At 37.7% G+C, this 16,551-nt stretch overlaps 1 protein-coding gene across 1 annotated transcript in view; it reads right to left on the reverse strand.

Annotated features, from left to right (window-relative positions):
• Positions 1 to 16,551, reverse strand: part of LOC150091351 (uncharacterized) — a 101,343-nt gene that overhangs the window by 29,573 nt on the left and 55,219 nt on the right. The window contains exons 3-7 of the mRNA XM_090383368.1: positions 9,960 to 10,100; positions 9,168 to 9,251; positions 7,585 to 7,693; positions 4,771 to 4,842; positions 2,941 to 3,012 (exon numbers count right to left, since the gene is read on the reverse strand). Of these exons, the coding sequence (XP_090239494.1) occupies positions 2,941 to 3,012; positions 4,771 to 4,842; positions 7,585 to 7,693; positions 9,168 to 9,251; positions 9,960 to 10,100 (478 nt within the window). The remainder of the gene's footprint in view (positions 1 to 2,940; positions 3,013 to 4,770; positions 4,843 to 7,584; positions 7,694 to 9,167; positions 9,252 to 9,959; positions 10,101 to 16,551) is intronic.

Below are 16,551 nucleotides of genomic sequence, written 5' to 3' on the forward strand. Positions count from 1 at the left end.
TATTTCTATTAATTTTGCTTGCAAAGGATATCCATGATTCTTTCTGAGATTTCCGGCGTATATAGCGTGCTTTTGCTCTGGCTTTCTTATATTTTATGAGATTGGTGGTGGTGGGATACTTTCTGAATTGATTCCAAGCCTTATTTTTTTCTTTCTTTGCTTCCAAGCATTCTTCATTCCACCACTGCTTGTAATGTTTATGAGACTGGTTAGTTGTCTTTGGTATTGCAATGTTTGCGGCAGAAATTATTTGATTTGTGATGTGAGTAACAGCATTATTGATATCAGTATGTCTTATGATTTTCTCATCTAAAGAAGCAGCATATTGGTATTTTTCCCAGTTTGCTTTGCAAAATTTCCATTTTATACCTCTTATAGGTTGCTGTACATCATTTGCTAGTAGGTGACAAACAACTGGGTAATGATCACTGCTATAAGGATCATCGGAAACAGACCAGTCAAGGAGAGGAAAGAGAGCTGGGGAACAGATGGTGAGATCAATTGCAGAGGTAGTTCCTGTTGGTAAGTGGACATGGGTGTGGGTACCTGTGTTTAAGAGTGTTAGGTTCCTATTATTTATAAGTTTTTCAATCATCTGTCCTCTTTTGTCTGTATGAAGTGATCCCCAGATGGTATGATGCCCATTAAGGTCCCCCATCAAACAAAAAGGAGATGGTAATTGTTCAATTAAATCCTCAAATTCTTGCAGTGTGTACGCATGATTAGGTGGAAGGTAGAGCGAACTCATAGTCAAGGTAATTCCAGTCACGATGCGTACCGCGACTGCTTCAAGGGGTGTTTGTAGCTGAATATGCTTGGATGGAACATTAGAGTCAACAAGAATGGCGACTCCTCCATGACCTGTATTGGTTTTTCGATCTTGCCTATATATATTGTAGTTCTTGATTGAAATACTAATGTTCGGAGTTAGGTTTGTTTCTTGCAAACAGATACTTGCGGGAACATATACAGAAATTAGATCTTTGATATCGCTTAGATTACTTCGAATGCCACGACAATTCCATTGTAGAAGTGTACGCATTATTTGGGTTTAGTACTTGATTCAGATGACTTACGATGAGTTGCTTGTTTTAATCGATCTGTTTTGATTTTTTCTTTTCTGGGGAAGCTTGGTCGGCCAACACTGTCCATGTCATCATTTGCGTAAAGTTCCAGAACTGGTTCATCTTCTTTCTCCTTTTCATCAATTTCCATAGTGTCAGTATTTTTTTGTGTTTTTTCAACAGGTTTGGTGGAATTTGTACTGCTTGTTGCTGTTGGATCTTTAGCATCTGGTGGGATTACAATGGGTGTATTAATTGCCTGATCAACTTTTTGTTTTGTTTGTAAAAGAATGTTACGTGCCCAGTCTGCTATTGAGATGTTAGGCGGGATTGTGATGTCAGTCTGTATTGCAATTACCTTTGTTTTCTGCACTGTAGTTGCTGCTGTTGCTGCTGCATATGATCTCACTGCTGGAAATAGTGGTATCTGCTTTTTGGCTTCTTGATATGTTACCTTATGTTCAGTTTTATATTTTTGAACTTGCTTTTCTCTTTTCCATATATTACAGTCTCTGGAATAGGCAGGGTGGTCTCCTTTGCAGTTTGGGCAGAGAGGAGACTGTGTATTGCATTCTTTACAGGTATGTTCTTTTGAGCCGCAAGTGGCACAAATAGCTTGTCCTCTGCATACTGTTTGGGAATGGCCATATTTTTGACACTTGAAGCATCGTATTGGATTGGGGATATATGGCTTTACCTGGCAATTCAGGTACCCGGCTTTGACTGATGATGGTAGAGTTGGAGTACTGAAAGTAAGTATGATGGTGCGGGTTGGAACGAGGTTTCCATCCTTTTTAATAAGGATTCGTTTGGCATGTGTGACATTCTGATTTTGTAGCTCTTGTACGATTTCTTCTTCAGAGCTATTTAGGAGGTCCCATTCCACGATAACCCCTTTAGATGAATTTAAAGTGGCATGTGGAGTGACTTTGATGGGAAACCCTCCAAAAGTTTTGGTTTCAAGAAGAAGCTCAGAATGTCGATGATTTGTCGATTCTATCAGAAGGTCGCCTGATTTCAAGCGGCGAACCATTTTCGGTGGACCAGCTATATGTTCTAGACACCTCTGTATAACAAAGGGAGAAAGTTTACTAACTGGTTGGTCTGATAGGGAATGAACAATTAGAAAGAGTGGCGAGATGGTTTGGGTCACATCTTTCTTTTGTCTTTTGGCAGTAGATGGATTAAGATCATCTTGCTGCCGATTGTGATCAGTTTGATCCATAATTCCAGGAGAAGCCTGGTTTGTCAAGTCCATTGTTGCTCCTTTTAGCCCTGAAAGGATTATTTTTCCTTTCAGGTTTCCGGCCCCACCACGGGGAGGCAGGAGCAGTGCCACCTAGTGACCAAGCGGCTGGCGGATTAGTTTGTTAGTGAGAAAATGGATAATTATCCTAAAAAAGAAAGGTGATTTTCCTTCCTGGGTTCTACTTAAAATCTGCTAAGTGAAGAACCACTTACAATGAACTGAGAATAAGAGCGGCTAGAAATGAAAGAGAACAAAATCACTTGGAAGGATCACTTTATAATTCGCTTAAGAAAATCGCTTGGTCCCTATCGCTTGGCACTTGGGGCCCTGTTTTTCTGAAATCACTATTGTACTAGCATGCTGATGCAAATGAGTTCTTCTAAAGTGTCACAGTGGAAATAAGGTGGAGGGGATACTGGAATGAAGCTACTGCTACAATAAATCGATAATAATAATAAAAAAAATTCTTATATTAAATTAATGAAAAGCTATTAAATGTGATATTTAAAATGTTACAAAATTATACATAATTTTATTAAATTTAATTTAATACATAGTAAATTAATAAACGTATAACATAATTAACACTTATTGTATATTCAATTTTCAACAACAGCTATTACTTACAGGTTTGTCAAATTGGGCAAATTCCGAAAAGCATCCGTGTGTAGAAACGTTACCTCAGAGGACGTTAATATTCTGCCAAAATAACAAATACATAAACAACTCAATTAAACAGGAACACTGAGTTAGGATTAAATGTAGAATTTACTACCAATACGAAGTACTATGAAAACAATATTTAATTTTGTAATTTACAGTAGTAATAAATAAATAGCATTACAGCCTGTGTCATCAATATTCCACGAGGATAATTATATTTCATTTATTTAGACTCTTCATCTTCTTTACACATATTTAGATTATTTATTTACTCATTTATTTAGATTTTTATTATTTACGATAAATAAGATGATGTCATAGTCGTATACTCAATACGAACCTCTTTGTACCGCTGTCGAGGACCACATTTCTTATGAGAAATATCACCCCGTGCTACATCTTCAATTGTAGGCTCAACTCTTACGACTTCAATTATGCATTCTTCACCAGGATTTAGTTCTCTGCAATTTTCATCTCTTCAAAATCTCTTATTAATACTTCACTTAACAGTTCGTGCGGTTCTGATGAAATTTCGGTCTTACGTTTGCTTTTGTTCTGAACATAACTGCTACTGACTTTTTTATAAACTTGAATGCTCTGTAGAAGTGCCCTCGTCAGTAGCACCATTGGTAGAATCCCCATCCTCCCCACACAAGGCAGAAAAGACCCAAGTTCGAGTCCCGTTGATGATTTGAGGAATTTTTATGGGCCTTTTTCACAACTGGCTGAGTTAGTCGATCTCAGGAGAACAGAGCATGCATGTTTTTTCTCCCAAAACTCGGATTTTCATCTAGCGTGATTTACAGACATACGTGTGATATGGTCACTAATATGGCCTTAGTTGCTGATGCACCTAAAACCCTACAACATATAATAGTTTGTTTGATTTATTGGTTCAACGGCTACTAAGGCCATAATATACCAATTACAGTCAAATGGTATAGGTTTGGTATATTAAAGAGGTGGTTGTTGTTTTGGGTTTTAGGAGCATCGGTGGCCAAGGCCATGTTGTTCCGTGGTCGATTTTCTGTCTGCTGGATGATAAACCAGAGTTTCAGGGAGAAAAACCATGCTATCCTCGTCTGAGACCAACTAACTCAGCCATGTTGTGAAAAAGACTCATAAATATTCCTCACACCATTCAACGGGACTCGAACTCGGGTCTTTTCCAGCCGGTGTGGGGAGGATGGCGATCCTACCAACTGTGATACTCATGAGGGCCGAAACAGGTGGATTCAGATCAGATGGTATTTGTTCAGGAAAATAAAAAGATCATTAATATCTCTTCTGCTTCCGAGGATCTGCTGTAAATTATGGTGTTTCACTGAGTGTTGAGTTTCACAGTTGCTGCATACTGGAGGCTCATCCCTTAAGTAACCACGTGATGGACCAACTGCTCAACCAAAGACACTGAAAATGCACACTGCCGCCATCTGGTGGACTAAAAATATAAAACTAGCATAATAAAGCGATGTCAAGTTTCATTTACAGTTTCTGCGCATGTTCATAGTTGTTTATGTGCGTCTTTCCGAGTAAATCGGACAATCTAAATGTAAACTAGAGATAAGAGTCTTCCAGGAAAATAATAAGTTTTCTGCTGACAGCATTACCGAGAAATATGAAGGCACTTTCCTAAGTTATTCAAGTTCGAAGGGCCGGTCATATAAGCAACACAACACTCGAAGCTTTAATTTTTTTTCTTGTATTTCATAGGATAAGTTGAGCTTATTGTTGCGTGTAATTTTATTTAAATTCTACAGGATGGGGGGAAAATACGAAATCTGTTTTACTCACAGTATTTGAAGGTTGTCCAAAACGGGAAATGTTGTCTCTGTAATGATGTGAATCCTGTTGCTTGAAAGATCCCTATATATAAAACAGATGAGCATTATAAGATATCATCGCAATAATAGAGAAGGACAATAAATCATGCACGAGTAATTAAAATAAGCGCTTATTCAAACGTAAAATAAACCTCTGAATATAAAACAGTTTCTTTATGATGTTGGAACAATTCAATTTTGCAACGGGTTTCTTTTTATATTTGGACAGCAACTCATTGGCCTTAGGAATTTATAACTTTAGTATAACTGTTAGTAATATTACTCCAAATGACGCAGAAACGAAGCAAAATTATTCTGAATGTGACAAGAAAGAACTGAATCGATTACAAATGCCTATCGCTAAAAAAGTAATCATCCAGTTCAGCTTTCAACTTCGTCAGTCTATGCCAATTACTTCCAAAGAAAACTTATTCCAATCAACTATATTCTAATCAATTCTATCCTTAAATACTCTCAATTTATTCCTATAGATTATCATCAACAACACGCTACCGGAAGGTGGACTTCGTGACATGTAATCTGCTGTTATTTTCCAAAGTTTTATATTTGTATGCCTTCTTGTACTAGTTTCACTTACGAATACAAATATTCCTACCTCATTTGTTCTGCTTAAAACCTTTATTAGGGCCTATACACCTTTATCAAGTAACCATTATGATGTCTAGTCTCCAGGCTCTGCAGTCCACATCTTTTAAGACAGTCCTCATGAGGATAACCCTTAGCATTCTGAACCAAACTGCCCTTCTTTGGACACTCTAGAAGTCCTTTAACTAGGTGAGACTTCCAGACCTAAATACAATATTCCAAATGAGGCCTCACCATCGTTATATAAAGAGGCGATAACATCCTTCTCTCTCTCTCTCTCTGCTGGCATAGGTCCTATTGATCATTGATAGTACCCTCTTGAGGCTTCCTGTCCGCCTGCTTACACCGTAAGGAAAACTTTATGCCTGCTTATATCATAATCCATAAATCTTTCTCATCCTCGACCACCTTTAATTTCGTGTTCCCTAGTTTCCAGATAAGATTTTTGCATTTTTCTAGTTCAAAAGAATCACTCCGGAGTCATATGATGATCACAGTAGCAATTCTAATGGTATGATGCACTCCTATGCCGTATTCTTTAATATAATCGAATGTGCCTCACCCAACCCAGAAGCCTCACCCTCTCTCATCTTCAGTGATTTTTTTCTGATAGGTTCTTTTCTTTTCAAAGATAATTATGCCACTAATCTTACAGCGATCTGACTGCCTTCTATTTTGCTTTTATATACGAGAAAAGTTCCATTTTAGAAAGCAGTGTTTTCATTGTTTGCGACCCTCGTGGGCAGTAGTGGTTAGAATCACAGAATTTTTATGGGCTTTTTCCACAACGTGGAGAGTTAGTCGCTTTCAGAAAAGGGTTGGATCGTTACCCCCTTAGAAACTAGGGATTTTTGTCCAACAAACCCACCGAATAATACAAGCAATTGGAAAAAATATATATAAATATTCACATCTCTTTGTCATCCATTTTGGTACCCTCCTTTTGCGATAATTTTCCAATGAAACAGATATATTTGTGGCTGACACAATAAAATTGAAATCCTCTTTGTCTTTGACCATCGACATTTCCTTGTTTACTATACATTTCATGGCATTGTGGACCGTTAGCTACAAACAGTTCTTACACTATTACATCTTTGATACTACTTGTATAATCTTGAATAACGCATTCATGGCAGAGAAGCCAACCTGGAAGCTTTCAATTCATTTTTGTGTCAGCGTAGGATGTGAGCACGCAACATGCGCACCTACGCTACCCTTACTAGTTGAATATCTGACTTATCTGTTGAAGTCTGGTGAAGGGGAAGGCAGAAAGAGATTTGCTGATTTGTTTACTACAACCACGATGTGCCCTACCCCGTAAAAGTTCTGCAACAATAGCCTAGGCCTTCGCTTAATGACACGTGACACTTCATCTTTGAACTTGATGCTGTTCTTCCAACTGTTAGAAGATTTGTTATAATATTATTCTGTATCCATGGAAACAAACGCAATCCAGCTATCTCGGCTGTTGTAACCTACCGCAAAGAGGAAATAAGAAGCCAAATCGATGTGATCTGGAAGCTAAATGAGAAAATCTATGAGCATATAAGCTGGGCAGAAACCGTAAGAAATGGTAAAGAACATTAAATTTACATGAGCTTAGATTTCTAGTGGTTTATTAGAGATCCAGGGTTATATTAGACAAGATTTCTCTCCTTTTTTCCCGGATATGTGAATGTAGTCAAAGAAATTCGATTCGCTGGAAGGCTGCCTTTTATGTCTAAAAGAATCAAGTAAGCGGAAAGAAACATCTGCAAGAAAATAATGCATTTTCTTTTCCACCAGCTTGGATATAAAAGATGTACAGACTTTTGCAAATAAACAATATTCTTAAAGCTGTTCAAGAGTACTCAGCCTGGTATTATTCCGATAAAGAATCATTAAGACGCGCTTTCATGAAAGATGGACAAAATGGTTTTTTTATAATCGTTTCGTTAACTTACTTTCGTATTTCCTCAATAATATGTTTGTCTTGAACTCAATGATATTGTTTCTTGTTCTTTATAAATAAAATTAAAACACTATCTCGTTGGAAAATATCGTTCTTGTATCAAGGTCGATTTCCTTTATTTTTGTTTTTCACTCATTATGGAGTTATCGATAAAACTTTATTGCTTTACTTAACTTTTTGGACCCTAGTGTAGAAAGGACATAATGACACTACCATCACACTTACAGTTCTTTGACATTCGCAGGTAGATTCTGAGGAGGGTTCTCCAATCCACTTCTCTCGCAGAAGAGATTAACGCTAGAGCAAACGCATTCTCCAGGAACCTTCCATAATTCTTAAAAAAAAAAAAAAAAAACTATGGAAAATTTGATTTTAATCATCATCATTCTAATTAACTGTAAATTATAAGAAAGTACGATTTACATCTTATAACAAAATATTATAATTTTAAATTTTAAACAAAAATTTAAAAAATTTAAGTTTTAATTATGAATAAATTATTTTAATTATAAATATACTATTTAAATTTCCTTTTTTACAAAATATAGAAGTATTAAATACTACTATCATAATTTTAATGCTAATTCTGTATTGCTAATTGACACAATTGATTTAGGAACCGGCGTATAAAAAACGGTCTAAAATTTTAGAATTGAATTTAAACTTGAATTAAAGGCACGTGTTTAGAATTAGAAAGACTCGAATTAATACCAATATATTTCCAATTAATTGCGTACACATTCAATTGGAAATCATAAGAAACCGAAATAAAGTATTCCATTTATTTATCCCACGTGGAATCACTTGATCACAAGGAAGCGCGCTTAGCACTCAGGGGTTACTATTATACATTTCCCCTCTACGAAAGCTTAAGTAGGTTAAGACGCTTGACTTTCCTTTAAGTTACACTGACATAAGTTACCCTCACAGTCTTCTAAGAGCTAATACCCAGCAATCAGGGAATACAAATGCAAAAGCAGCTGTACGGTAGAGAATCTATCCCATAATTCCTTCATCCTATCAAAGGAAAAGTAGAATAAGACTGGATCTCACATACCATACAAGCTGCACTGTTTCCCCCTTTGTTATTAGACGCCACGTGATGCGTTTGTTATCAAGGGAATGACAGAGATCCCGTTAACTCGAATCTATCCCATAATTCCTTCATCCTATCAAAGGGAAAGTAGAATAAGACTAGATCTCACATACCGTACAAGCTCCACTGTTTCCCCCTTTGTTATTAGACGCCACGTGATGCGTTTGTTATCAAGGGAATGACAGAGACCCCGTTAACTCGAAGTCTAATTTCTTGAGTAATTCTTTTTCTAACACATTTTTCGTAGATCATGGGGTGATTTTTTTAATCGAGTTCTTCAATAGATTTAACCTAAGGGAATTAAAAAATTGTTCACTTAAGAACAAGATACAAAGTTCCTTAATCGGAACTTTGTACACGTTTCCCAGCGTTGTTTACAGCTCAAGATAACAGATTAATGAATGTCTAGTCTGAGCCATGAGTGCAGCGACGACAGACTTGATATGTTGCCTCTTTCAGCTGGGTAGACAGTTATAAACCGCTTCTGCCCATGTCAAAGCAGTTCTCTATGTAAACAATACTTCTTTTGACTCAGGAGAAAGCCTCAATCCAAGCATACACCAGATATTTTAGCAAGACAATGAAATACGCCGGATTGATGCATAAATTTGATATAATCAAGTCAATTGTTCAAGTCTTTGTTACAGTTTTCATGCATACAATGATTAGCAACAAACAATAAAGGAACTGTTAGAATATACATCATACTTACCACAACCTTCAACTTTTTTCTCTCTGTCCTCGTCCGGTCGCTTTCGGTATAAATTATTCCAAAATTCTTTTCGAACAGGATCGTCTATAAACAGAGAACTGATCATTATTACAAGAGTGGTAAATGCGTCTTTTATCAAACAGTGTTTTAATTTGTTAAACAAACATAATCTCTTTTAATTATCCGAAATATTTAATGAAGTTATTTGGATGCAGAATCTTTAAAAATCCTTTCAATTCGTTCATAATTATCCAGAAATATAAGCGCCGTTGACACGTGGCTACGTAACGCAACAATCAACTATCGGTTGATTTAACCGACAATTGTTGCACTTTATTGTTACGTATTTTGAAAACTGCTAATCATAATAGTGCACGCTTCGCGTGCGATAGTGCTATTGATCGGTGATTCATCATCCAACATATTTACAAGTAAACTTGTATAGTTTATCTTCATTAAAATTTAAAGAAAAATGTCTTTCAAAGTATTAAAGTATAGCCACACTGTTTAGGAAAATGGTTGGGATTATTTAAGGATGGCTTTAACTGTTTTGAAGTTAATCAGCTCTAAACGAAGCTTTAGGGTTTATTTTTAAAACCTCATATAATTTGCAACTTTAAGTGATTGATGAACATCCTTTCTTGGAATTATAAGAAAAATTTGAAATTTTATTATTTTAATAATGTACAATTTTTAATAACTGATATTATAAAGTAAATATTGTTTTTTTTTTGTACGATTATTATTATTATTTCTTTTTTTGGTTACGAAGAAGGAAATACTTTAACTCACCGCAGTGCCACTCATCGGAGTGGTCATCACAATCTGGATTACCATCACAATTAAATCGTTGTTCGACGCAGTCTGAAGTGCTATTGCAGGGGAAGTATCCAGGAGGACATGATGTAATATCAAAACGATGGAAGGCTCTTACTGTGCAGGCCCACGAAAAAAACAATAATAAATAAAATTTAACTGAAGTAATATTAATATAAAAACGAGTCGTTCAAATTGTACAAAGATATAATTGACTCAACGTACTTATCAAAGCACATGTACAAATATCAAAATATTGAATATGAGTAAGGGGTTATCATGATTTTTATTCTCACCAACTTGGGAGTCAGTTTTAGATCCGTCTGTGTAGATTAGAGTGTACTCTGAATACTGAGTTCTCAATGTGGCATGAATTTGCAGTATGTTCTGTTGCGATAAGGTGTGTTTCCCCAGTGATGTGAGTGAAAGGGCGCACAGCGATATGTGATACATCCAAGGTGGGACTGAAACATCGGACGCAAATGGAAGGCACTCTCCATGTCAGAATTAAATATCACCAGGCAACCCACGTATTTTGACTACAACAGATCTCTGGACAGTTGGACGTTGTTTTCTTAATTGGTTTGTTGGTTTCGACCTGCTTTTCGCTACATGGTGTTTGACCGATGGTTTTTTGTGGGATGGCGCCTTGCAGAAGGGACCATGACATAGTTGATAAAACCTCTCCTCTAGCACTGGCTTGGTCTGAGAGAAAATAATGCAACATCAATGGACTGGCCTTTTTTGAGCTCTTCTGTTCTCAGTCTCATTGGAAACAATTCGAAACACATGTGATGGCTTGCCCTTGCATTCTTGTCGTTTGATTTTCTGCCAAGGCAGCTAAAGACATGAGACGTCAGTGCATTGTATCTTTCAATTGCATGTGTTCCAGCTTACCTCTTTACTAAATTAGAAATTACAGTTTCGGGGAGAAAAAACAGCGCAACTCTTGCCCGAGATCGACTAAGCCGGCTTCGATTTGAAAATATCTCAAAGTTCCTCTACTCTCCGTGGGTCAAGAATCCAGGCGTTTTCTCACACGGTGCGAAATGACGGCGATCCATGTGTTAGTCTTCTTTACCTTACCTTGGAAGCCGATATATTTTGCCAAATTAAAATTTTTCTGGAGAATAGAGAAATATAAATAGTTGGAAATTATTCCAAGACGATTTATATCTAGAACCTACACCAAGCTGAAAGATAACTGCATTTTCTGTTTTTAACTCAATACTTTTGGCAACACGCTGAATAAAGATATTACACATAACTGCAGTGAGTGTGAGTAGTATTCTGTAGTGTGCTCTATAATGCATAATAAACCTACAATATTCCATTATTGTTCCTGTACATAACGGAAGTATTATAGGTATTAAATTCTGCACACAAAAGTGATGTAATCGAAGAGTTGCTAACTCCAGATGGAGCCACGGTGACGTGTTTGTACACGATACAACATCCCCAGTGATGAAATTCTGTCGCAAGAGCTTAGGAAGGCTTATTGGAAGCTTATTCTGTAATAAGAGGATAAATATTTTTTGAAGAGACTCACGGGACTACCTGGATATGGACCAATGGATTGTACCGAAATAAGGAAGGGATTTAAGGATTCGAATTTCTGGAGAACTCCGTCAAAGTTTTTGATCTGAATCGGGCCCTTGATCGAAAGATACCGCTAATCCCAAACATCTTAAACTTCGAGATACGCAATTCTGCGTTGACTATATGCGATATCTGGAATATAATTGTACCAGAAGGAAACTTGCCAAAACGGAAGCGTTTTGGTGTTGCTACTTTTCTAGAAAAGAGGGAAACGTGTAGAGCGAATCCGAGTTGGTATCTTTACTAGCAATATTTTTTCCAAAAGGATTATCACATCGTGGTCTGATAAATATAATTGAACTGCTAACTACACCTGTAACGTAATAAGAAGTATTAGTAACAGCCCATGATAACTGAACTCCTCAGAAATCTGTCTGTATCATGTTCAACCTACGAAGACTTATTAAGAAGGTATTTACAGTATGGACATTAATCACTAAAGAAGTCGCTGTGATCGATAATATCACTTTGGCACCTGGGGCCATATATGATGGTCCTATAAATGGTAGACCAACAACTCTTGATGAGACAGCTAAGAAAATATCTCCAAGAAATTGCTTGAACATGAAGTTTAGGCATTTTCAGTTCCAGGGATATCAATCGATGCATGGATAGTCCAGAGAGGACGGCTGTCAAAGGAGGGAGGTAAACGTTCAGGCTGCATCTATACATGATCAAATCTGTTTAATGATTAACACCGAATGTTAAGGAGGATGGATTTTGCTAATATATGCTTAATTAAGATAGATGAAAACTGGGACCGGCTTTTTTTCTACTATAATATCATGGTCAAGGTCTGTATTGTCATCCGGGTGAAGCAGAGCGCAAGGATTACTTTGAAATGTCTCTCCATGATGAAACAGTTAGAGGGGTGGTTGTTGTTGTTGTTGTTGTATTGGGGTTTTTTGGCACAAGGGCCTCTTGGGCCATATTGTGCCTATTCAGGATTTGTTTGTCACTTTGATCACAGTCTATCATACAGATTTATGTGCTTCAAATAAGTAAACAGTTCCTCGAAATTTGCTTCATTGCCAAGAATATCAAATAACGTTAATGGTTCCTTTAAGTTGGACAGGGAGCTAAAGCTTGATTTTCTGACTGTTGAAAGTTGGGGACATTCTATGAGGATGTGTTTTATTGTGAGCTGCGACTGACAGAAGAAACACTGAGGAGGATTCTCTCCCATAAGCAAAAACAGGTGAGTTGGGTGCGAATGGCCGATGCGGAGCCTTGCTAGAATCACTTCTTGTCGCCTGCTTCTCCTGGAACTAGATGTCCACAGTTGTGGCTCTTTTTTTATCTGCAGTAATTTATTATTGGTTTGAGTTTTCCAAAGGAGAGACCATTGTTTTCTGCATGTTGTTTTAATGACAGATTTGTGATCGGTGTAGGGAACTTTTATTTGTCTGGAAGATCCAGCGTCGGGATGCTTTGCAGCAGCATCCGCATGTTCATTGCCTGAGATGCCAACATGACCAGGGATCCAGCAGAAGGTAACCTTCTGATTGACTGTTTCATTGTGAAATAACTTAGATCGGATCTCTTTAAGAATGGGGTGAGAGGGACAAAAAGTAGATTGAATGGCAGTGATAGCGCTTAAGGAGTCTGAATATATCAAGGATTCCTTGATATGGTACTTGTTTATATTATCTAGAGCCAGTTTTATTGCGAATAATTCTGCAGTATAAATACTGCATTCAGTGGGAAGAGAAACAGCTACTGAGAAGTTGGAGGAGACTGCTGCAGCACCTACAGCTGTATCCGTTTTGGAGCCATCAGTATAGATATGTACTTTTGCTGAGTTTTCCAAGGAATGCGATTTATGGAGCTGTTCAAAATTTGTATTAGCCAGGGATGTCTTCCCCCATCTTAAAAAGAAATTGTCACAGAGAGGTACGAATTCAGTCCAGGGAGGTTCGGGAGTACCACGGTCTTGGAAGACATTCTGAAAATTAATGTTCCAACTGATCATGAGCTCTTGCAGTCGAAGCCCTGCTGGGCGATTCTCATTAGGTTTATTTTGATATAGCATGGTGTATTTAGGGTCGAACAAGTGCTGCCAGCTAGGATGTGATGGAATACTCTTAATCTTTAGTGCATAGTTACATAATAAGGATTTTCTCCTTAGGTGCAGTGGAGGTTCATTTGCCTCAATATACAGGCTATGGATCGGAGATGTTCTAAAGGCTCCCACAGCTATCCTAAGGGCACTATGCTGTATGGTGTTCAGTCGTAATAGGGAACTGTTCCTAGCGGAGTCATAGACAGGTGATCCATAATCTAAGCGTGATCTTATTAAAGCTCTATAGAGATGGAGAAGAGAGCTTCTGTCAGCACCCCAGGACATGGCGGAAACGGCTCTTAGGATGTTCAGTTTTTTAAGACACGTGGTTCGAAGGTAAGATATATGGGAAGCAAAATTAAGTTTATTATCTAAATGTAGCCCCAACAGACGAAAATTGTTAGTGACAGGTATCAGGCTGTTTTTTAAAAATATTTCTGGATCCGGGTGGAGTTTTCGTTTTTTACAAAAGTGAATTGCAGTGGATTTTTTTTCGGCTAAAGAATAACCATTCCGCAGTGCCCATGATTCTATTTTAGCTATGGAAATTTGAAGTTGTCTTTCAATGATGTTCATAGTTTGGGATTGACAGGAGATAATGAGGTCATCGGCAAACATATAGGATTCTACTGTATTTGGTACTTCCCGTGTCATGTTTGTAATTCTTACTGCAAATAATGTTGGACTTAGAATAGAACCCTGCGGTACACCCTCCTCTTATTCAAATGATTTGGATAAATTGTTCATATACCTTACCTGAAACGTTCTGTTGCATAGAAAATTTTGTATGAATTGAGGTAACTGACCTCTCAAGCCGAAAGAATGGAGATCTTTTAGTACACCATATCGCCAGGTGGTATCGAAGGCTTTCTCGATATCGAGATTAATCATGACTAGATGTTCTCTCCTTATAAAGGCATTTCGGATGTTTGCCTCAGCTTTTATCATCACATCTAGCGTGGACCGGTTCTTTCGAAATCCATACTGGCTGCTGTTTAGTAAGTTATTTGCTTCCAGGAACCACGTTAGCCGCCTGTGAACCATTTTTTCAAGGACTTTTCCTAGACAACTAGTCAGTGATATTGGCCTGTAGTTATGCGGAAAGGTACGATCCTTTCCTGGCTTCGGGAAGGCTAGAACAATTGAGTGACGCCAGGAGAGTGGGTAGGTATTTTCTAAGAAAATACGGTTGTAATATTTTAACAATGTTGTTTTTGCTCTGTTGTCAAGTTGCTTTAACATTATATAATAGACCCCATCTGGACCAGCAGCACTATTTGGTGTTTTATTTAGTGCCCCTACTAATTCTGCTAATGTGAATGGATGGTTGTATGGATGTGAAACTGCCGTGGAAAAATTAATCTTACGCTTTTCTGCAGATTCTTTAATTCTTTGAAAGGTTGGGTTAAAGGTGGATATTGCTGATATGCTGGCAAATGATTCAGCTAAGGCATTTGCTATTTCTGCTGGTGATGACAATTCCTTCCCTTCCCAATTTAGTATTGTAGCTGGGGACTGGACATATTTGCCATTGAGCGTTTGAATTTTCCTCCAAATGATTCTACTATCTGTGTCCTTATTTATACTTGAGGAGAAGCTGATCCAGGCTTCTTTCTTTGCATTTCTTCTTATTTTGCGGAACTTGGCTCTTAGTCTTTTGAAGTTAATTAGGTTACTAGTTGTGGGGAATTTACGAAATAAATTCCAAGATCTGTTTTTTTCCCGTTTCGCATGCGTACAATCTTGGTTCCACCAGTAGTTACTGTGTTTCCGTTTCCCTGGTAAAGATTTTGGTATTGCAATGGTGGCAGCTAGTAATATTTGAGTAGTAATGTGTTCCGTGACATTTTCTATGGTCTGAGATTGTATAATTTTATCATCTAATTGAACATGAGAGGCATATTCACTCCAGTGTGCCCTACGGAATATCCAAATGGAGCGACGTGGGGAAGGGGAGTTTGCTCGTGTTTGGAGTTTGCAGAGGATTGGCAGGTGATCACTGTTCATTGGATTGTTAAGAACAGACCACTCCATAATAGTATATAAGGAGGGAGAACAGATTGAGAGGTCTATTGAACTCATGGATCCAGTCGAAAAATGAATGTAGGTTGGCTCGCCAGTATTTAAAATGGTGAGTTGATAAGCATCAAGAAAGGATTCTATTAGCTTACCTCTCTTGTCAATTGTTGGAGATCCCCACAGCGAATGATGTGCATTGAAGTCTCCGAGCAAGCAGAACGGAGATGGTAGCTGGTCTATTAGATTTTCTAGGTCGTCTGAAGTGAATAAGAAATTAGGAGGGATATATATTGACGCTATTGTAAGAGTGATGCCAATTTCAATACGCACTGCCACTGCTTCAAAAGGGGTCTGAAGAGCAATATGTTTCGATGGAACGTTGTTTCTAACAAGAATTGCCACTCCTCCACAGGCTGGCGAGTCTATTCTCCTATCTCGTCTGAAGATGGTGTAATTTTTAATGGTGGGACACACTCGTGCATTTAAGTAGGTTTCCTGTAGGGCTATGCCTGCTAGATCATACCGGTCGATGAGATCATATAAATCGTCTTTTGTATTGCGAAAGCCTCTACAATTCCATTGGAGGAATCTTTCCATTAAGTGGTTTTGTTGTTTATTTTTGTTTCTGACTGCTTTTTAGTTGAAACTTGCTTAGATCGATCCAATTTCCCTTTCTCTTTTTTTGGAAAGTAGGGACGTGTGACATCCATCTCATCAGTCGCATGCAGTTCTAATATACCATCATCTGATTCATTGCGTTGGTCAACATCCATGCCCGTAGCTACTGGTGGGTTCAGAACTTTAGTTTCTGCCACTTTTGGTTTTGCTGTTTGAGGCACGTCGGTTGGAATGGTAATTGGGGTGTTACTGGCTTGTTCAATTTTTTGT

This window comes from Mastigoproctus giganteus, chromosome 1 (assembly GCF_048544385.1).
Source record: "Mastigoproctus giganteus isolate SK-2022 chromosome 1, ASM4854438v1, whole genome shotgun sequence".
NCBI lineage: Eukaryota > Metazoa > Arthropoda > Arachnida > Uropygi > Thelyphonidae > Mastigoproctus > Mastigoproctus giganteus.